Source organism: Mytilus galloprovincialis, chromosome 7 (assembly GCF_965363235.1).
Source record: "Mytilus galloprovincialis chromosome 7, xbMytGall1.hap1.1, whole genome shotgun sequence".
NCBI lineage: Eukaryota > Metazoa > Mollusca > Bivalvia > Mytilida > Mytilidae > Mytilus > Mytilus galloprovincialis.
This window is the reverse complement of record NC_134844.1, coordinates 34850997-34875338: the sequence shown is the minus strand read 5'-3', so window position 1 is coordinate 34875338 and position 24342 is coordinate 34850997. Positions and strand designations below refer to the sequence as shown.

At 32.5% G+C, this 24342-nt stretch overlaps 1 protein-coding gene across 2 annotated transcripts; it reads left to right on the top strand.

Moving 5' to 3' along the window:
- The first annotated feature begins 889 nt into the window (after nucleotides 1-889).
- LOC143082854 (uncharacterized) lies at nucleotides 890-19341 on the top strand. 2 transcript variants are annotated; one of them, XM_076258811.1, is made up of 5 exons: nucleotides 890-1150; nucleotides 9079-9162; nucleotides 9417-9676; nucleotides 16540-16677; nucleotides 18937-19341. In XM_076258811.1, exons 1-5 carry the CDS (start codon nucleotides 1132-1134, stop codon nucleotides 19087-19089), a joined length of 654 nt encoding a protein of 217 aa, XP_076114926.1. In that variant the 5' UTR covers nucleotides 890-1131; the 3' UTR covers nucleotides 19090-19341. The 2 variants fall into 2 exon arrangements, with proteins under 2 accessions (XP_076114926.1, XP_076114927.1); XM_076258812.1 differs by lacking the exon at nucleotides 890-1150 and adding an exon at nucleotides 6077-6101.
- The last annotated feature ends 5001 nt before the right edge of the window (nucleotides 19342-24342 follow it).

The following is a 24342-nucleotide window of genomic DNA, read 5'->3' as shown; positions in this document are numbered from 1 at the left end:
AAATGACACATGTAAAACAATTCAAATGAGAAAACAAATGTTTTGATATATACAAAACAAAAATAGAAAAACAAATATGGTACACAGCAGTAAGCGACATTCGGCAGGCTCTTAACTTAGACTGATACAGCCACATACATAATGTGTCAGTGTTAAACATCTTTGCAGACGCACAACCCTTCCCCTTAAATGATGTATACAACCGTTCTAAGTTCGAGGAAAATTCAAAACAGAAAGTCCTTAATCAAATGTCAAAATCAAAAGCTCAAACGCATCAAACGAAAGGATACTTACTATCTGTCAGTTTCTGACTTAGTCATGTTTGTGTAGACATTTTCTTACGAAGAACATGCTGGATTAAACCTGGTTTTATAGCAAGCGAAACAAAGAAACAAAAAAAAAGTCATATAGACAAAGTACATAAATTTGTACCTAAAAAAGAAAAACAAGAATAAAAAAAAATAATACCATAGCACTATAACACAATGACGGGATGTACAAGTATATATATCATGTATATAGTACCACGTCATATGTAACAAAGAAACAAAAAAGGCATATAGCCAAAGCACATAAGCAAAAATGAAGACTAGAAAACAAAAAAAGTACTATAAAACAATAACACAATGACGGGATGTATAATAACAGAGCAACGTCATATATGTAAAAACAATAACACAATGACAGGATGAATAAGTACAGAGCCACGCCCCCTTTTAAAGTTAAATTGTCGTTCCCTAATCTTGATAGATCTCAATCAGGAAAAGTGTTGCAGGATCATGGTAATTGTTCCAACTATCTAGACTTTGATGTAGACATAAGTCATTTATTATATACTATATAGGGAAGAAACTAGGTTATTAAGGTTCGTTTAAAGTTCAGTTATATTTATAGTTAATCGATGTGTCTCTTAGATCAATTAGAAATAAATAGGGAATGTAAACTAGTCTCGAGAAACTAGTTTTAGCCTAGGTACAACTGTTAGCATCATCAGTTATTGCATATATAAACACATTCTTATGAAATAGCATATAACTATTTAATAAATTGTAAACACACGCTACTAGGGTTTTCCACCTGGATTGTTTACAACACAGTACAAAAACTTTTGGTAGAGAACGTATATTTAAAATGAGCGAGAAAAATCAAGGTAAGTCATTAAAGAATGTGAATACACTAATTTGGTAGTTGTTCTAGGAGTAAAAAATAGAATCAGTGTAAATATATATAAATATTATATGGATTAGCATTCATTCGAAGCTATGTCGGGTGTAATTACATTATCAATTACAAGAAATTCATAGTATGATGAGTATCGCCATTGATAAAAAATACATGATGTAAATAGAAGTGCCCCTGGGTGTTACACTATAGTATAAACATACAGAACTATTTGTTTTTATAAAGGCAAATATTTCTAGATAAATTTTGCATTTATATACTGAATCAGTGATATATATATATATATATTCAGTAGTTTTATTTATCATGCCATTCAACCAAGCATGACTTGGTTATAGGGTGGTTAAATAGGTCAATGCAGTGTGTATGCAGTATAATGTGAATGTAATTTGTATTAGGCGGAATTTCACAAGGAAAATGTTTTATTATAACGTGGAAGTGTTGTTTTTTTCAAAGAAAAGCCAAACCAGTTTCTTTCATTTGAATTATATAAGATGTCTGATGATCTATGATAGATTCTTACAAGACCATTATTTTCGTTTTTTCTTTACGCCAAAAAAAGAAAAGATGTGTGTCTTATTACCATACCCTCCCTATTTTTTTTTTTAACAAAGGCACTTGTCTCAGAAAAAAATTAATCCTTTATACCTTAATGTGTTATATTAAGGTATATCAGATTTTTTTCTGAAACAAGTGCCTTTGTTTTTTAATCTAAAAATACCATACTCTAAATTTTTTGGGGTAATTTTTTCTGCACTGTGAAAGTCCCACAGACGACTGACATGATAGACTCACTGTAAAAAAATATATGGTAAAATGAAAAAGAATCTGTACCTACTTGTCCTATTTTTTTCAAAGGTATAATATATATATGAAACGCGCACAATTGTTTGTTTGCCGTATGAACATAATGAAGAAAAAGAAATGTTATACGGTTGCCAATGACACAACAATCCCACAGAGATTCTGCATGTTCTGTAGGCTCTCGTTCATACCGCCCTAAAGTATGCTGACCTAACGACGTCGGAGTTAACAGCATATAATTTTCAAAGACATGAACGATAGAACCACCATAAGCGCTACTAGTATTAAAATTTACATTTAACTGAGTTTTCCGAATGATGATGATGATCTTAAAAAGCTGCTTAACGTCCAGCAGCAAATTAATATGTATATTCAGCACGGGAACATGACCGACACGCTGAGCTGGGTTTTCAACGTGTAAGTTCATTAGGTAACAGTACACAAACAGGAAGAAGACATGTCACCTTACCCGGACACATGATTCTGATTCCGAGACGATCAGTCTTTGGCTTTCACAGCATATAAAGTCTTTGGTTTGTCCCCGCCGAGGTAGGAACCGACGACCTCCCGCACTTTTAATAAAAATCCGTGCAACAAATAACGAGTCTTTCTAACCAAACATCAATCAGTCAATTCTTTGGAATGTTAATATGGTATTTAGACCTACATGGAGGTGAAATTGTATACTTAAGATTTTCGCTTTTACTGTTATGGTCAACTTCTTGATCTTATGAAAAGTGTTGTGTCCAACAACATGCAATTTTTTTTTTTGTGAACCACTTCACTGATGCTTTTAGAAATGAAATATGTTGTAACTGTTGATGATTTTTAAATGCTGTCCAGGAGTTGATGGATTACATAAATTATTACACTTTTATGTCGTTTCCGTACAATTAACAATGAAATGTTCAGCCGTGGTAATGCTCTAAAAAAAATTGATATGCTGTTATTGATGACCAAATCGTGGTCAAAAGTTCGATATTAGTGATTTTTATTTTTCCTATGTAGAAGTTGTAGTCCTTGGTAGACTGGAAACTATGCATAGACAGTCAGGGTACTTTCTTAAATGAGTGATTGTCTAAATCACTTATCAATTCAAGTAATGATTATTTCCATCAAGGTTGGAAGTAAGAGTTGTCTTTCTTTAAAAATCTCCCATTTAAGTAGTACAAATTAATCACTAGAAGAACACGGCTGGTAATCTACACACGCAGAACATTTGGTTATGCAATGAAAACCGTGAGAGGATTTTCCGGTTGTGCTTGAGTGGAGCAATTGTCACCGCTTCGAAAGGTATATACATTTCTAAATCGCAATTTTCTTATTCAACTGATCAAATATTGAAAATCGGAGAATGCTATGCTGTGGTGAATACTTGAACAAAAAGATACATGTATCATTTACTGTTGTACATGGAGTTGAACTCCTACAAAATCAGTTGCCGCACGAGAATTTGCCTAAAAAAGTGACATTTAAATTTTAAAATGGTTTTAATTACAGACCCTCAAGTTCAAATTTACTTTTTATTCGGTCAATGGGTATGAATGTCGTTTTGGGCGGCGTGTACGCTGTCCGGTGTAGATCGACATCTTAATAAATCTAAAAACCTCATATTTTCATTATGACATGCGTGAGGGGATCGGTTCTGATTTAGGACATCGTGAATGCGTGAGGGGACGTAAAATCATAATATTATATCCAAACTATGAGTATTTGAAAGTTGCCTAAATGTGGTCAGATTGTTCATTAAAAAACACATTTGTGTGCATAAACTGAGGTAAACACATCAAATATAAGAGGAAAACTACGACACAATAGCAACACAAAATTAAACTTTAACACACACAGAAACGAATTACAATTTAACAATGGCCATTTTCCGGAATTGGCACAGGACAATTTAAGAAAAAATGGTGGGATGAACCCGGTTTTGTGGCATGCCAAACCTCCCGCTTCTACGGCAATGGTAAATATATCAGTTAAATACAACATTACATGACAGGACTACAATACAAATAAATGATAGAACATATAGGACAGAGAAACACTCCAATTATAGCTAAAAAAAAGGTACCAGGTTTAAAAAACACTTATACGTCAGACACGTCTTTCGTCAACACAAGGCTTAACAGTGACGCTCAGATGAATAAAGTTCGAAAGCCAAGACAAGTACATTGAGGACCAAAAGTTCCAAAAAGTTGTGTCTAATACGGCTAGGGTTTCTGTCTGGAATAAGAACATCCTTGTTATTTCGAATAATTCATAATTTTGCAACCAGTGATGTTTTATAAAATGACTATAAAATAGATATACATGATAAAATCGAAGTGATGACTAACTACACAATAAAAATGGATACATAAAATTACCTAAACCAGCACATAAAAATTCACAGCCAAGTTAGCCAAAACCATAAACGCACAAAGTGACGTAATATATGAATTTCTTAACCAATATCCCAAAAATAGGATGGACAGAATTCAGGATTAGATTTGCAATACTGATATAATATTTATCAATAACAATGAAAATTACAATATTAATTAATATCAAATTGTGGTAGTAAACTAAACCGATTATTTGCCCAAATCCACGAATTTGGACACATATTTGAAATTTATTGTTTATACTTTTATTCATAAAAAGAAAACATGGTAATTTCTTGTTATTTCAAAATCCTATCTCATAATTTGTATTTATGCACACAAATTTGTTTTTTTCATAAACAATCTAACCATATTAAGGCAACTTTCAACGACTGATAGCTTGTATACAAAGATATGATTTCAAGTCCCCTCACGCATTCACGATGTCCTCAATCAAAACCAATCCCCTCACACATGACAAAATGAAAATATGAGGTTTTTAGATTTAATTAAGATGTCTATCAACACCGGACAGCGTCCACGCCGCCCAAAACGACATTCATACCCATTGACCGAATAAAAAGTAAATTTGAACTTGAGGGTCTGTTATTGGAACCATTTCAAAATCGAAATGTCACTTTTTTAGGCAAATTCTCGTGGGGCAACTGATTTTGTAGGAGTTCAAATCCACGTACAACAGTAAATGATACATGTATCTCTTCGTTAAAGTATTCACCACAGCATAGCATTCTCCGATTTTCAATATTTTGATCAGTCGAATGAGAAAATTGCGATTTAGAAATGTTCATACCTTTTGAAGCGGTGACAATTACTCCACTCAAGCACAACCGGAAAATACTCTCACGGTTTTCATTGCATAACCAAATGTTCTGCGTGTGTAGATTACCAGCCGTGAAGAAGTGATTTAATTTTATTGTAGCTTTAAATATAGAATACTAATGATCCAGGGACTAATTATGTTTCTAAACTTGTCAGAACCAACATCTGTGTTGTCTAGGATGACCAGGTCATTTCAGGTGATGACATTGTACTGAATCTAGGTTAATGACATACAAATCACTTGTTTAAGTATCATACCTCTATTTCCTTCCCAAAAATCACTACTTGAAGTATCATTATTTTAATAACCACCACTAATTTCAACACCCCCGAACAGTGAAAATCTTATCGCGAACAGTAGAATTTTATTACATAATCTGAAAGATGCAACCTTGAACTTAACAGGAAAAATACTTCCACTGCTGGGGAAAATCTGTTAAGAAAGTATCAGTTCATTATGTAAAACCATTATTATAGCATTTTCTCAACTAAAATAGAATTTGCAGCTAAATGATAGCATCAATGGCATAAACCTTGCTACTTAAAAGAAGTAAAAAGTTCATTTTTTCAATTTTACTAATGAAAAGAAATTATTTAACCTATGTGTTAAAAATTTTGTTTAAACTACAAAATTACAATTTGTGACAAAACTTCAAATTTGCTACTCAAATAAGTGATTTAAAAATCACTAATTTCAATAAGTCCCCTGACTGATAGAATAAGTTGCTATGTCTAAACTGAAAGACTGAAACGCCTTCAATTCAAAATACCAAAAAAGTTCGCTGTCAATTTGACAACTCATTCCTTGTTAACTTGTATATATCGTATTAAGCAAAACTTTTGTTTTTTTTTAAGCACATGATTTATGACGAACAGGGAGGGAGGCTACGACCTTGACTATGCACGAGGGTATGATATGTGTCACAATATGTTACTTACGTATATAACGTTATTAAATCGACTGCATTTGTAACCGAGAAAGCTTTTCAAACTTTACAAACAGATTTAAAAGGCCTTTTCACGGATTTTTTGTTCGTGCACGGCTTGTCCTTCGTCTTTGTCATAAGGCACAAATGTTTCTGAGGCACCCATATCATGCATATCTGTGTCATTTAAAAAAAATTCTAATTTTGAAAATTGCAAGATGTAAAGTTACTTATTCAAACAACCCTCTCCATAAGCAAATCAAAACAAACAGTACTTGTGGAACAACATATAAAAAGATGCAAAATTGATAATGTCATACAAGATTATATTTTTTGTGAAATGATACATTATTTGTCAATTTGCCATGTTATACTGAAAAATACATCTAAAAAATAGCTTTCAAAGGTTATAAAACATTACCACCAGTAATGCAAGTCTAATACCACAGTCCCATTAGGCCACGATCGCACTACGATCTGTGAAAAAAATGCAAATTTTGATGATCACAGTACGATCGTGTAGATCGTAGTAAGGTAGTATCATTATCGTGGTGAGGTCTTCAAGATCGTGATGAGCGTGGCCAACTTTGAACATGTTCAAAACAATCGTGGTGCGGTCGTGGCGAAATCAGGTCGTAGTAAATGTAGTAGAGGCGTAGTGAGAGCGCACTAAGATCGAAGTAAGATCGCAAAGGTCGCTGTACCATCGTATCGAGAGCGTAGACGGTAATGCGTTCGGATCAAAATTACGTTATTATATGATTTAAGAACAGTAACAATTTGCCCATACAAAAATCAGTAAAATCACCAACATCCATATATCTACAGAAAGGCACGGACATGTTTTTCTTATTTTTAGTTAATTCTTTAAATTTTTGCACCATACATTTATTTTATTGAACACACAAATCTTACTTTTACGTTAAAAATTGCATGTCCGGCGTAGCATTTCAAATTAAATAAAATGCATTTTTCTATGTTCCGTTTTAATTTTGCACATAAAATCTGCGAAATTTAGTATTCCAGCTTCCTACTAGATTTATATTATAACATCATACCCGTTTTTTGGTATTGGTTGAAATTTGAATCAGGCCTTCAAAGAAATATTCAGCAGAGGAACCTGTCTTAATGTGTTGTGAGAAAGTTTATCAACATTTCAGTATTATTATTATCCTTATAAAGTAATAAAATAATATTAAAACTATACTCAATAGAAAGTTCTGAAAAGGATAAACATTTCAAAACTTTCAAATGTTAAAAAAAAAATCTTCTTGAAGCAGAATTTTAAAAAAATCGAATGTCTAGCCACTATCTCCAAACGTAATGTTTGTCCATTCCTTAGGTGAAACATGTTGTATAAATACTAAATGTGCATTTATAACGCATCAATGTAAAAATATCGGAAATTGATGAGACTGTCATTAAAGTGAGAGGGTTAGCGCTATAGAACCAGGTTTAATCCACCATTTTCTACATTTGAAAATGCCTGTACCAAGTCAGGAATATGACAGTTTTTGTCCATTCGTTTTTGATGCGTTTTGTTATTTGATTTTGCCATGTGATTATGGACTTTCCCAATTGATCTTCCTCTAAGTTCAGTATTTTTGTGATTTTACTTTTTTTTTATAATACAAAACTAACATATTTATAAGATACAAACTATAAGTTCATAAACATGGCTAAATGAGTCGGGTGTTTTCACAAATATGATGACCTTACAGTTATTTTCGGAAAGCATTCCCTATGTCTAGCCATTATGTCCAAGGGTGTCATTTTGACGTTTCTGCACAGTGGCGTCTTTTATACAAATACACACTATTTACGAACTGTTTAGGCAGTTAAAATGATGTCGGGAAATGTTAATTCCAAAATGGTCTGCTGAATCAAAATAACATTCAGATTAGAAAAACACACAAACATAAGGAATAAACCCTTTATAGACATAAGGGAAAAGGGGGGATGGGCCGAGGATCACGCTCTTCGTACGACCTGACTACGTTCTTACTACGACCATCATTCTCATTATCATTTCACATAAAACATCTTAAATCTCTCCAGGTTTTGTTTGTGTGTATGTAATTAGGACTGCATGTCAATTTTCTCTTACAGCTCAACCATGCTTCTCGTTCTTATATAGATTAGACCGTTGGTTTTCCCGTTTGAATAGTTTTACACTAGTAATTTTTTGGGGCCTTTTATAGCTTGCTGTTCGGTGTGAGCCAAGGCTCAGTGTTGAAGGCCATACCTTGGCCTATAATGGTTTACTTTTATAAATTGTTACGTGGATGGAGAGTTGTCTCATTGGCACTAATACCACATCTTCCTATATCTATTGACACATCTGTGTCATCTCTGCTATCGTTTACTAAAATATCGTCATTGGAGCTTTAATTTATATCATAGGCGGATTTAGGGGGGGGGGGCAGGGGGCCCGGGCCCCCCCTTTTTGGGAAAACATTTGGTTGCTAATATAGGGAATCACTGAAGCGTGACTGGAGCGGGCCCCCTCTTAGGTCAGTCAGTGGGCCCCCACTTATGAAAATTTCTGGATCCGCCACTGTATATATATATATGCAATAGGTTGTAAGGTTGGTTGGATTGGTCGGTCAGACACCTCTGCTTGATGAGGATTCGTTACTATCAGAGCTCCATCTGCCTTTACATCACCTACTACCACCACGCCCACGTGTTCTAATAGATTTTGATGGCATCACTGTATTGTTTTCGAGAAATCTACGTATTAATCAGATATAGAAGGAATGGAACTGTATTGATATGGAACACGATGTTGACGTTATTGCTGAGAATGTAGTAAGATCGCGGTATGAACGTAGTATAATCGTGGAATGAACGTGCTATAATCGCATAATAACCTGTTCCTGATGATCTGATTCTCGATCAAATTGCTCTTTTTATTGAAGATTAAATTTACGATTTATTATCATATTGATACTTTACAGAAGCGACTGGACTGGCCGTTTATCCATCAGCTCCGGAAGCATATCATCATGTTGGTTATCCAGCACCAGAAGGACAACATTCGGGTAAGTTGTGAAACTTAATATTAGTATAAAATTGTTCAGATATCTATTCCTTTCAAAAAAATACGGAATACAACGCAGTACTGTAAATAACGTTAAAAAGAAGCAGGTCTTGAATACTCGTACTGTAATTTAATATCTTTTCCCGTTCGGGACATATTTCCAATTTATGTTTCATTATACCCAATCAAATTTTAGTCTCATTATAAGGCAACCAATCTAAAATGATTTCAAGGTTACATTCATGTATATTTCAGACAAATATCCAGCAAATAGTCCCCCACCACCGTATGCTTCTACAGTACCACAAGGTCAACAGCATGGACAGTACCCTCAAGGACATGGTCAACCCCATAGTTATGGACAGCCTCCACCCCCACAAGGATACAGTCATGCATCCGGTTACCAACCTGTTCCCCAAGGATATGCACAGCAAGGCTATCCACAGCAAGGCTATCCTCAAACACAACAGTATGGAAAGCAACCAATGTATGGAGGTCAAGGACAGACTGTTGTTGTAAGTTGAAAAATAATAGATATAATGCATTAGAAGTTTGCAGTTCACAGTTCAATTTATGTTTTTGAAACCACAGAAGGAAGGGAAAGAATAATATAATAAAACCGCGCAAAAAGTAATATAGCAAACATACCAACCTCAAAGGAAAATTGAAAACGGAAATATAATTCAAATAATTATTGAAATGCATATGCTGTGCACAAGTTTTTATGTTGCATAAATTATAAATTGAACATAGTTTTTGTACATTTATCAGTATTTTTTGAACCTCTTAATGACATAAAAGGATAAAACAAGGATATAAAAAAATATTAGAATAACTATTGAGGAGGGGGCATGCAGTCTAGTAGTAGAGACAACATAATATATACTCTAAGGCAAATCAGACGTCTTCGCAAACAGTTTTATACATATATAGGTCAGTGTTTTTATTGTGTGGTTTAAGCATATATAAATATTTTGAGTAAAAAACTTGCTGGTTAATTATTCAATACAAACTGGTACCACACGATGAAAGAAGATGTGTTCCAAAATGCTGATAATTTGTTAAAAAAACCATGTACAATTCATAATTTGTTTAACTTTAGAATTTGTACACAACGTAAACATAAATCGTATATAAAGAAGATACCAATATGGGTATAATTTTATGGTACATCATCTAGATTGTATTCGAAAACAATATATAAAAAGTCGTTGTTGCAGCATCAATGAAAGGGAAAGCTACACAGCTATGAAAGGGACAAATAGTTTAAGATAACCACGATTTTGAGTGGGGTTCATGTATCTAATTCTTTAGCTACTGTGTAGCATTTTATTAATTATCTTTTTGTCTTAAACTTTTTTATTATAGCGGCTCTGTACTTCTTCGAAATAATAGTTTTTGAGTTTGAGGTTAGTCTCTTTACAAAATATATTCATTTGTGTTACCAAATACTAAAGATGTAAGTAGAAACAATATATAGTCCGTGTTTTACATGCGGTCTATACAGCTAATATATATAATCCAGAGCTTACGTTTAATATCATGATTTCATTGAAAGGAGATTGTTGCTTACACTAGAGTTATTGAACCAAGGGTTCCAAGTTGTTAAGTTGAAATCATTCCTTCAAAAATTGTACGGACACCATCACGAGTTGGTGGTTGTGTCACAAATAACCACAGAAAAGTTCCAATTGTCGTTACCATGGTTACCTAGTTTTAACTTATCTTAATGCCACATATGGAGACGAATCTACTTGCTCTTTCGAAGCCCCTGAAATTACCCGAGTGTTTCGTTTGGCTCAGTTTTTTTTTTAAATTTTCTATGCAGTGATTTATATTTGTAGACTGTAGACTGTTGTTTGTTTTTTGCTCTTGTATTCGTGTTTGCTATATGCTTTGCATGTATGTCACAATGTCGAACTGAAATTCCGTTAATGAACTTACTTTCAGGCTTAAGGGGGCTCCTGGGTATAAATCAAATTTTTTTTCTAATATAGGATTTCGCTATATTTTTTTATAAATGAACTTTATCATATACTTAAAAGAAAAATGAAATAAAAAAATAGGGTCACCGTTCATTTAAGCTCGAAATCTGCCTCCGGAAGAAGCATACATTTTTGTTAATGTCCTTTTTTTTCTGTTGAACTAATAGGAGAAATAGAGGTAATATCGAAATAAAAAAATAACCTAGTTACAGAAATCGCTTAAATTTTACAATTATTTAGTTTATGTACAGCTTATATGAAAACAATAATAAAAAATATAGGTCACCGATTAGTTAAAAAAGATATTTCAAATTTAATGCCAAAAAATGGCATTTTTGCACCAAAGGGAGATAATTTGGAGCTTTTTCAATGGTATAAACATTTTTAAAGTCATCTGGAGCCAAACCGAATCGATTTTTTTTGGGTTGATTTTTTTACCATATCATAAAGTAATAACTAATAGTGTTGATATAGATAAAATGTGTAATGAAAAAATAAAGGTTCAATTTTTTGCTGAAATTTTTGTTCCCACGAGCCACCTTAAGTTAAACTGTGTGATGCGTTTTCAAATACATTACTCACCAGCCCCCAATCAACATATATATCGAACAAATAAAGGCCACACATAAACCTTCGTCGAATCTTTTTCGTCGGACTTCAAATCGGAACATCTGAAATTTAGTATCAAGCTTTTATTTCACTTTACTTATGGTAAGATCTGACTTAGTTCGTGTAAGGGAGTTGAGCCAGTGTACACATGCATGAACTATCTCATAATAATTTTATTCCAATTGACAAATATCCATTAAATATACAAAAATTACATCCCAATGAAGTCTCGGTTTCAAAATTTTTTAAGTTATTTATCAGTATTGATTGGAACATGATACATGTAGACGAAACTACTATGTTATTTTTCCCCAATTTTCGCAAATAATATAATAATCTACATCAGATTAGGAAACTAACCTAGTTTATTATGTATATGTAGTAAACGATAACATCAATGCTTAACATAAGTTTACATCAGCATACACAAAATCAGTGCTGAGAACAAACATTCCGAAGCTACACAAAACACCTTACAAATATAGATTTATTTCGTCTTCAAGCCATTGTTCCACTACTAAATTGTCTATTCTTCTTACCAGCACACTTGGTACAATTAAAAACCTGATAATAAATTGTTCAAATAAGGCCTTCGAAAATAGTGGAATTAATTACTTTTGGAGTGTCAAGAACTCGTTGGAAGTACTTGATAAATTGCATGCTTATATTGGTAATTTTAAATCTGTTCAAAGTTTTGATTTTTCTACCCTGTATACCACATTGCCTCACATTCTCATTAAGAAAAAATTCATACATCTAATTAGATGGGCATTTAAAAAGTCAGAATGTGAATATATATGTTCAAACTCTTTTAGGTCATTTTTTAGTAGCAATAAACAAAAAAAACTATGTCAATTGGACATGCTTTGATACTATATATGCCCTTGAATTTTTACTAGATAACATTTTTGTTCGCTTTGGGGATTCCGTATATCGTCAGATGGGGACTAACTGTGCACCACTTATTGCGGACCTGTTTTTGTATTGCTATGAGTTACAATTTATGACAAAAATAAGCAAAGACCCATCGAAACAACATCTGATAAACAAATTTAATAATACTTTTAGATATTTGGATGATATTTTGGCTCTCAATAATGACGACAGTATGTATATTAAAGAAATTTATCCTGTTGAACTTACTTTAAATAAAGCTAATACTAACAATGACCACTGCCCTTTCCTCGATCTTGATATCTATATCACTAACGGAAAGCTGAATACTAAAATTTATGATAAAAGAGATGATTTTTCATTTCCTATCGTTATTATTATCCATTTTTAGATGGTGACGTTCCCTTGTCACCATCTTACGGTGTTCATATATCTCAACTTGTACGATTCGCTCGTGTATGTAACAATGTTTGAGATTTTAACGAGAGAAATTTATGTATTACTGAAAAATTATTACACCAGGGTTTTCGATATCACAACCTAGTCAAAACATTTACTAAATTTTATCATCGGTATAAGGACATCATTCGTAAATATAGCTCAACATGCAGACTTCTTATACGTTCAGGTATTTCACATCCAATTTTTTATGGAAATATTCTTTATAAAGCACAAAGGTGTCAGTATTCACCTCAAAAACTAACAAAACCTTTGAATAGACTTATTAAGAAGGGATATAGTTACGATACTGTTGTCAGGTCATTAAAGATTGCATATTTTGGCGTTAATATTGATTCACTTATAGGGTCTTTGCATCGGAACTAAACACATTTATTCAAAAACCAGTTGTTGTCATGACACGGGTTATGTTCTTCTCATATATGTTATGATGGTATGATACTAAACCCGTAACGGAAAGGATTGTGCCTGATGTTCATATGATGAAATCATAATCTTTCAGTCAGTTTAATTGAAGTCTGGAGCTGGCATGTCAGTTAACTGCTAGTAGTCTGTTGTTATTTATGTATTATTGTCATTTTGTTTATTTTCTTTGGTTACATCTTCTGACATCAGACTCGGACTTCTCTTGAACTGAATTTTAATGTGCGTATTGTTATGCGTTTACTTTTCTACATTGGCTAGAGGTATAGGGGGAGGGTTGAGACCTCACAAACATGTTTAATCCCGCCGCATTTTTGCGCCTGTCCCAAGTCAGGAGCCTCTGGCCTTTGTTAGTCTTGTATTATTTTAATTTTAGTTTCTTGTGTACAATTTGGAAATAAGTATGGCGTTCATTATCACTGAACTAGTATATATTTGTTTAGGGGCCAGTTGAAGGACGCCTCCGGGTGCGGGAATTTCTCGCTACATTGAAGACCTGTTGGTGACCTTCTGCTGTTGTTTTTTTCTATGGTCGGGTTGTTGTCTCTTTGGCACATTTCCCATTTCCATTCTCAATTTTATGTTTAATATAAATTAACAGAACCACTAAATAACACCAGAGTGCTTACTATTGGTTACAAAACAAGCACGCCTTGAATCAGTTATGAAAACTAGCAGCCTTTAAGGTAACAAAACCAGCATTCCTAACATCAGTTATAAGAACTAGTAACCTTAAAGTTAACAAAACAATAATACCTATTATCAGTTATTAGAACTAGTCGCCTTTCAGCTAACAATAATAGAATGCCTAACATCAATTCCCATTAAGTTTACAAAACAAGGATGTCTAAGATCAGTCACCAGAGCTAGCGACCTAAAAAGTAAACAAAACAAATATGCGTAACATCAGATATAGGAACTATCATCCTTTACGGTACAATACCAGCATACCTAACATCAGTTATATGAACTAGTAGCATTTAAGTTAACAAAGCAAGCATGCCTAGCATCACTTATCATAACTGGTATACACAAGTTATCAGAGCTAGTAGACTTTAAGTTATTAAAACAAGCATGCCTTAGATCAGTCATCAGAGCTAGCGGCCTTTCAGCTAACAAAACAAGCATGCCTAGCATCAGTTTTCAAAACTAGCACGCCTAACATCAGTCATTAGAACTAGAAGCCTTTACGTTATCAAAACAAGGATTTCTCACATCAGTTATCAGAGCTAGTAGACTTTAAGTTATCAAAACAAGCATGCCTTAGATCAGTCATCAGAGCTAGCGGCCTTTCAGCTAACAAAACAAGCATGCCTAGCATCAGTTTTCAAAACTAGCACGCCTAACATTAGTCATTAGAACTAGAAGCCTTTACTTTATCAAAACAAGGATTTCTCACATCAGGTATCAGAACTTGTAGACTTTAAGTTAACAAAACAAACATGTTCAACATCAGTTATTAGAACAAGATCCATTAAGCTATCATAACATTCATGCATAAGATCAGTTATCAGAACTAATAGCCTTAAAGTTAGAACTATTTTATATAAAACCAGTTATCAAAGCTAGTAGCATTGAAGTCAACAAAACCAATTGTTAAGTCAGATAACATACAACGTGCTCTTTTGTGGATAGTTGTCTCATTGGCAATCATACAACATCTTCTTTTTATGCCCCACCTACGATAGTAGAGGGGCATTATGTTTTCTGGTCTGTGGCTCCGTTCGTCTGTGCGTCCGTCTGTGTGTCCGTCCGTTCAGGTTACAGTTTTTGGTCAAGGTAGTTTTTGATGAAGCTGAAGTCCAATCAACTTGAAACTTAGTAGACTTGTTGCTTATGATATGATCTTTCTAATTTTAGAGCCAAATTAGACTTTTGACCCCAATTTCACGGTCCACTTAACATAGAAAATGAAAGTGGGAGTTTCAGGTTAAAGTTTTTGGTCAAGGTAGTTTTTGGTGAAGCTGAAGTCCAATCAACTTGAAACTTAGTAATCTTGTTGCTTATGATATAATATTTTTAATTTTGAAGCCAAATTAGACTTTTGACCCCAATTTCACGGTCCACTAAACATAGAAAATGAAAGTGGGAGTTTCAGGTTAATGTTTTTGGTCAAGGTAGTTTTTGGTGAAGCTGAAGTCCAATCAACTTGAAACTTAGTAAACTTGTTGCTTATGATATAATCTTTTTAGTTTTGAAGCCAAATTAGACTTTTGACCCCAATTTCACAGTCCACTAAACATAGAAAATGAAATTGGGAGTTTCAGGTTAATGTTTTTGGTCAAGGTAGTTTTTGGTGAAGCTGAAGTCCAATCAACTTGAAACTTAGTAAACTTGTTGCTTATGATATAATCTTTTTAGTTTTGAAGCCAAATTAGACTTTTGACCCCAATTTCACGGTCTACTAAACATAGAAAATGAAAGTGGGAGTTTCAGGTTAAAGTTTTTGGTCAAGGTAGTTTTTGATAAAATTGAAGTCCAATCAACTTGAAACTTAGTACATATGTTCCCTATGGTATAATCTTTCTAATTTTAATACCAAATTAGATTATTACCCAATTTCACGGTCCATGGAACATGGAAAAGGATAGTGCGAGTGGGGCATCCGTGTACTTTGGACACATTCTTGTTTATATTAATACAAATCAATAGAATCAAAATGAATAATGTATATGTTAATATGATACAGTTTAGATTAATAGTAGAATTGTAATACTTATAATCAGTTAACAAATCTTGACTTTTTAATTAAAGGAAGTATCATGTTGAATATAATTCAATAGATTAAGTATGTTGTATACAATTTACAAAATCTGCATGTTTTTATAGCAACAAAAACAGTAGTAAGATTCATTGCAAGTAAACTAACTAAAGGTCAACATACTTTTTAATACTAGCTAGGTTGGGTTTTATGGTACACAGAAGTCACAATTTTCAAAAAAGCAACACTGCAGAAAGCTTTTATTTCAATAATTCATCTCTTACTTGCAATTTCTTCTTTTTTTCAGGTTTCACAGCCAGTGCCTTCAACAATGATAGTGACTACAGCCCAACCAAGACCATCGAACTATTTAGTCCCTGCTATCCTGGCATGTCTTTGTTGCTTCTGGCCAACAGGAATATGCGCTATAGTAGCTGCATGTAATGTAAGTAGTGTCTGAAAAAAATGATAATACTTATGTTTATTGTTGATTGCAAGGTTAGTACTACATGCAATTTATATACATATTTTATAATTAGGATCACCAAACGTTTTAACTGCAATTTAAATAGTCTTTTGAGTGAACGCTGAATAAAGCAGACACCATCAATCAAATCTTCTTAATACAATAGCAAAACAAAGTATGTTTCATGTTAATGAAGCTAGATTGTCGTATAATTATTCTGCATTAGATGTAATTGATAATTAGTGTATTGGAAATATTTGTTATTTTTATTTCTCACCTGGCATGGTCTAAAGGTCAAAGTTAGCTTTATTACCTTGCGTCTATCGTCCGTTAATGCGTTAACTTTAAAAAAAAACTTCTGAAACTATCTGACAAATTTAACTAAATGTTGCCATAGTTATAATTATGTATCTACTTAAAAACTTAAAAACTTAAAAAACATGTGTCTGATGAACTCTCCTGTCAACTGAGATGGTTAACATTGCTCGAAATAGAACATAGAGGTAAAATACAAGTTTTGTCTATTATTTTGAAAACCGTTATAAATATAGAAATCTAATTAGGCAAACACATTTTTCGATTGTTGAAGTCTCCCAATTGCTCAACGTCGTCAAAACTGTTATTTCTATTATAAGTTATTGCCATTAATCGACTAATTTTACCTTTTTTCAATTTTTGCCGTTTATCTTGAACACTATAATGGACAGAGATAAACTTCAATTTGCAAAAATGGTCAGTAAAACAACATCCGCGAATAAGTATGATGACGGATATCGTCAATCCCTTATTGGAGTTATAGCCTTTTGATGACGATTTTTTTACATTTTTTTGCGTTTTTGCTTTATATGATAAAATTTATAATAGATAAATAAAAACTTGATTTCGCAGATACTAATCATGATATTGATTGTTTTCATGAAATATTTTATTTTGCAATATTTGTTAAATATGTATTCATCGAAATTGATTTAATACTAATCATATGTATGTCTTCTTGGTAAACATTGTTTAACAATCTGTCTGATATACTTAATCTCCCTTATTTATTCTTTCACTTAGAACATACTCACCCCTTCTCGTCCAATGAAAAGTCAGTTTTTTGCCCTCTAATTTTCATAGTACATGGTTTTCCATGCACTATGAAATGCTATACATGAATGACTTTTCATTGTCAGTTAATTATGAAAGTGAACTCTTAAAAGCTGCACTAACGAAATGTACAATCCCCTAAGGCATTTTCCTTGGGAAAATAGCCTACTGATTAAAGATGAAAGAGCAAGATTAAAATAAAAACATTTTGAATTTTGCAAAATTTCATGCATTTTCTCATGGAACACATAATAGAATACACAAAAAAAAATTGGTAAGGATAAATAAAATGATATTTATTTAATTTATATACCTTACATTTGAGGGAATTATTTTTCTTTCCTTCAAAAAAACACAATGCCAGACTGCTGATATATAAAGCAAAGGGTTGTTTTCGGAGAAACGCAATACATTTAAAATTATCAATAAAAAGTAAGCATTTAATGTCGAATGGTCTGAATTCAAATAATATTCATACAGAGAGTTTTATATCTATATAAAAAAAATCAAATTCCAAAAAGGGGATTTATATAATATTGTGTTGCTTTTTAAAATAAAAAAATGTAAAGATATATGAGTATTAAAATTTACCTGAAGCAGAAATAACACAATTTATCCTTCACAAACTATGTCCGTGCTATTTCATTTCATTCATTGAAATGATCATTAATTACCTATGTTTTATATTTAGTTCATTATAAAAAGTGAACTCTTATTTAGGTTTAAATATTTCAATGGGAAAGGATAGTTTTGTAAGGTCACTCGAAAGTGTGAATATGTTCTAAATTGGTCAGACAATACTTGGTCATGTTTTATGAAGATTTAAGCCCTCGGCTTCGCCTTGGGCTTAAATCTTCATAAAACATGACCAAGTATTGTCTAACCTATAAATCTAGTGGTCTCAAAATTCCAGCGATTGAATGGGATGAATTGTCGGAGCTGTTTATGAAGGAGAACATACTTTATTTTAACACGACAGCACGTTTTGATAGAATAGAATTAAAAGCCCTGTTCTTTTTATTATTTAGTGAGTTAAACTTGTACACCAATTTGCTTACTTCCGGCTTAAAGAACCAATTGTACAAAGCTGACCAGATATATTTTGAATTTTCAATGTATGTTTACATTTTGATATTATTATTTTTTCAGTCCAACAGTGCAGCCGATAGTGGAAACATGCAGAGTGCTGAGCAGTCGGCCAGGACAGCCAGAAACCTGATAATACTAACTGTTGTTCTTGGTGTAATCTGTGCCGTCGTTATTATAGTGTTAAGGGTTGTGGTGTCATCATCAATACTATAAATGAGAAGGGAAGCAACAGTACTTTAATCAAAGTCTGTGTTACTGTACAAAACTCTATGCATGTAATATTGCCTTTTTGTAACATTTAAACATCGTACACGTATTGTACCTTATTATACATTTTATATGTATGAAGTTTCTTTTTACAGTTTTTTATGACACTTTACTTTCATGTACAACATGATTGTACAATATATTATTTACATTTAAATTGATGCAATTGTTATAGCTGAATAAAGTTTTATAAACTTTTGTGTTTTATTATATTTGTATTAAAGGTCTTTTATAAATTCAAAATTTATCAAGTATTTAAAGAACATCAAGTTTCGTCAAACTTATAATGAGATCATTGAATAGTAAGTTTGTCAAACCACATAATATGTGCCACCTATGAGGAACAGAATCAGCCAGACATCAAGTACAAAATAAAAATTTTAAGGGAATTCTGATGCATTGTGCGAGTGTTTTTCTATTACCTGTACAAAAAATGCATGCAATCTTGATACTTGTCTCCACATGTGACATTTGACATGGCGACTTTTTTTAGTTACGGAAAGAATTGGACATGCTTTTGAGTGGTATGCCTGCGTTAGTATTGAATATTTCCATCAAGGTCTTAAATAGCAATGGATTTTATTTCGTCAAAGAGTCTTTCTTCTTTAAATACAAAAAGTAAACTCTTTCAGGAAAACAGTTCAAAATTATGCAACAAGGCCAAAATCTATCACAAACAATATATAAGAAGACAAACACAGGTTATTGCAAAATACAAAGAAAATGAATAAAGCAAGATATCAAAATAAGATTTGCAAAGTAAATACAAGTATTTAAAAAGAAAAACGCTAAACAAATTTTTGTTATGTACAATCTTACATATTGGGAATCCGAGTTTTAATGTGGTTGCGAATGTTTTACAATAGTATTAATAAAACATTGTTGATTCTTATAACTCAGATTTGTTTTTTTCATTTATAAATATACAAGCAGAACAGAAATGACTTAAAAAACACACTTACCAAACCCATTTAACAAAAATTGAAAAGTAAAGACAGTATATATTGATTGATTTGTTTTGTTGAACAGTATTTTTAGCTGACTTGGCGATATAATTGCCGCATTCTGTTGTGTTGTTGAGAAAGCCAGATTGGCCAAATACCATGGTCGGTATAACTAGAAGTCATATTTATTTAAGTTCAGATTTGAACAAACCTCCGCGGGTGGAATTTTAACTCACAAGATAAGGATACACCATGATAGTGAACTACTGACATCACTTGGTCACCGAAAAGAAATGACGTAATTAAAATTTTTATTTAAAAAATAACAACTTCACATGTAATTGTAAACACGTTTATGATTTTCAGCATAAGCAAATAAGTGTGTTTCCACATCATTTTGAGTATAGTTATCAACAAAATCTTGAAAACATTTAGAGAGTGTTTACACGCAGTGATGTAAAAGGTAATATCAGAGCAGCTTTACTGTACAAAAGATATATTACTACATGTCCTCTGTAAATAACTCAAATGAATATGTTTGATAAAAAAAAGCAAAATCAGAAAAAACTGACTCCGAGGAAAATTCTTAACCAAAAGTCTGTAATCAAATGGCAAAATCAAATCGTAAAACACAATTTGGATAGAAATATACTACATTCCTTCTGCAGATGGTAAACGGATTAGTTTTTGATTTATTATTGCAACCAAAAAAATGAAGGAGAGTTATCAGAGGACTTCTTTAAAGCAATAATGGGAATATTTTTCAATCTTTGATGTCATCATAGTTTGCATGGACTTTTTGGGCAGTTTATACGCAAAAAGTCAAGCCCCCAAAAATATGTTTCCCACCAAAGCATCTTTGTAAAATACTGCTTGTACGAAATATTCCCTAATTTCACCTGTTGTTCAGTCTTTGATATAAATGACATAATTGAGAACTAGTTCCTCAAATGCAGGGAGTTAGAAGTTGAGCCTGGTATCTTTGGTGAATTCTTTTTCATATTGATATCATAGACAGCAGACAACCTTATGTCCTAAAAACATCAGAATGATGAAATCAAATTGATATATGCAATCAGGGGTGTTGGGGTTAAAAGTAGTCTTGTGACACATTTTACTTTGGTAATGCCTTCAACTCGGATAACTATACCCTATAAAAAGATCATTGACAAAAGAAAAATAATCAATACACTTTGTGTTCATAATGTAACGAAATGTAGCTTGGTTTCAGCAATAATAATCTCGAGGACTGTCTCCGAAACATAACAGCAACATGATGTGTAGACAAAACCCACGCAATCGACTATGTACAAGAAATTATTAAAACAGCACATTTGATAAATGTTGGAATTGTTTGTCCTATAGTTATCTGTTTATAAATCAAATAATAACAAAACAATGTTCTCCTAGTACACATATGTATTTCTACCTGCTACTGCAACAGCTATAACGATAACATAACCACCAAGGCCGCAGCATAAGGTTACAAGAGTAAGGATTTTAGCCATGGTAGCCGATTTTCTCGCCTCATAAAACTTCATTTCACTTGTTTGACCTTGGGACTGTAAATTAAAGAAATAGTAGATGTGATTGGTGGTGTGAGGAGTAACAAATTAACCCAAAATGATATGGTTCTCGTCAAAAAATATCCAAGATTCCATTTATTTAACTACATGTAGTTTCTACAACTAAAAACAAAAAAAAAAAACAACATGAAATTAGAATTTTGTTTAAATAATTTTTGACGGGGTATATTTTTCGTATGCATTATAGTAAGAACTATTTTAATTGCGTGATTTTTCTTTTTAGCTGTGCGTTTCTTTGCTTTATGAATTGCACTGTGATTTTGATTTCCACATGATAGAATTTTTACCATTTTACATGATAAATAAAAAACGTTTTTGAAAAGGCATGTAACAGTGTTTTAAAACTGCTAGTATGTACATTACTATAGCTGCTGCAATGATAGCTCCAATCCCAGTGATCCAACAACAAAATATACAAGTCAATACTGCTGGTGTAATATAGCTGTATGGAGCAGGGTTAACAAGTATTGTTGGTCCACAATACAGTTGCAAAACAAATAAAGATAAGAATGATGAAATATCTGGTACAGAAATGTTTAAATTCTTCACATGAACGGTGACAGAAGATGATGTAAATTGTATTTTCATATGTATATAAAGTAAACAAACTGGAATGGCTATAGGAAACATTTAAATTTGCAAAAACATGTGTGTTTAGAAGCAGTTTCGTAGGGGACAAAAGTCCCCTACGAAACAGTACACAAATTATGAAAATATTATCATTTTAAAGAGTATTTAAGATTGCACTTTTTGTTTACAAACAGATCTATAATAAAGGTATTCACAATAACTCTTGAAATTAAATTTTAGACAAGTTGATTCTCCATATTAGGCCTGAAAGTTACGCTTTTAATGAAAAACGCCCATATGTTCTAATAAGTGGTTCTCTACCATTGGTGAATGAAAATGAAATGTAAATATTCATCAACATAAACTTTTAAAGTCCATGAGTTTTTAATTTGCATACCATATAATTAAAGTATCCATTTGACGTCGGTCGGTACTTGTACATTGCATCACTGTGTTATTGTGTTTTGTCTATAATATGCCTATTTGTTTGTTTTTGTAGTAGTCCATTTGACGTGACTTGGTACGTGTACATCCCGTCATTGTGCTATGGTAACATTTATTCTTGTCTTTCATTTTTGCTAATGTGCTTTGTCTATATGCCTTTTTACTTGTCCTTGTTGACATATTTGCTTGTTTCTGTAGTGATTACGATTAAAACATAATGTTGACTGCCGTTCCCCTATTTTTGACATTTTTACATTTACCTATTATGTCTGTTTGTTTTGTTCACACATTTTTTGTCAATATAATGGAATTTTACCAACTATCATACAAGTGAGAGGTTTAGTTAGCTATTGACAACATTTAATCTACAGTTTTTCTAATTAAGAAAATACCTGTACCAAGTCAGGAATATGACAGCTGTCATCCATTTGCATGATGTGTTTGAGCTTTTGATTTTGCCATTTGCTAATGGACTTTCCGTGTATAGTTTTCCTTGAAGTTCGGTATTTTTGTTGTTTTACTTTTTGATATGCAAACACAGATTTTCTTTATATGTTTTTTGTTTATGACCTCCCTGGTCTGGCGTTTAATTTGATTCAGTATATATCAAACCGTTTGAATCATTCTGTACATTTATTTACTGGGATAAATAAACTCATCATTGATATCAGGATTAAAATTTTGTATTTGCGCCAGTCGCGCGTTTCGTCTCCATAAGACTCAACAGTGACGCTCGAATGAAAAAAGTTCAAAAGACCAAATAAAGTATGATTTTCCTCATGGTAATGTCATAAACCTCAAATATTAAGAGAAAAAAAATTCAAGCAAAAGCCCATAAAAATACACATGTACTCTATATTTCAATAATATTTATCAAGTATAACAATGATTATAGATTATCGTTGTTGATCATCTCAACGAGATTGATTTTCTCGCTTAAGCCGGTACGTCGAATGTGAGAAAAGCAATCGAGTTGACATGACCAATGATAATCCGTTTATCGATATTTTACCTATCCGTTTATCGATATTTTACCTATGACGACGTTGTTAATTTCATATTAATTTCATCAAAAACGGCATGTGCTCTCTTAGTTTCTATCGATATTTTTCATATCACTCGACTCCACTGAGAACGAAAATTATTAGACAGATTGATTAAAGGGAAATTTTGTAAAATCGCGATAATGTGTGATATCTGCATTGTATAACTTAAGTGATTCGTTGAAGTTAACCGCTATGATTTTAATGTTTGTCATAATTTCCAAATTAACCCTTTCAGTTGGTCGAACTATATGAAAATAACCGCATATGGTCATTACCAAACGCGTATGGTTTAAATACTCATATGGTCAGGAATATAACCATTATTTAGTTTCGGTATTCATATAGGGAAGTACTTAGTTTATTGCAGTTAATTTAAATTCAGTTGTTTTTAATTGGTCGATCAGTCTCTTTATTTTTAAACAATTGAAAATAAATAATGAATGTAAACACAGTTTTAGGTGCAAATGTCGATACCATCAGATGCTGAATATAAGACATATTCTTATGGAATAACACATAGTTTTTTAATAATAACATTGTAAACACACGCTACTTGGGGTTTTCCAACTGGATTGTTAACAACATAGTACAACAACTGCTGGCAGAGAA

What these genes read in the sequence shown, in the direction of transcription:
- LOC143082854 (XM_076258811.1), top strand. An exon ending in ACCAGAAGGACAACATTCGG is followed by an intron (nt 9,163 to 9,416) that starts GTAAGTTGTGAA and finishes TGTATATTTCAG; the next exon opens with ACAAATATCCAGCAAATAGT. An exon ending in GTCAAGGACAGACTGTTGTT is followed by an intron (nt 9,677 to 16,539) that starts GTAAGTTGAAAA and finishes TCTTTTTTTCAG; the next exon opens with GTTTCACAGCCAGTGCCTTC.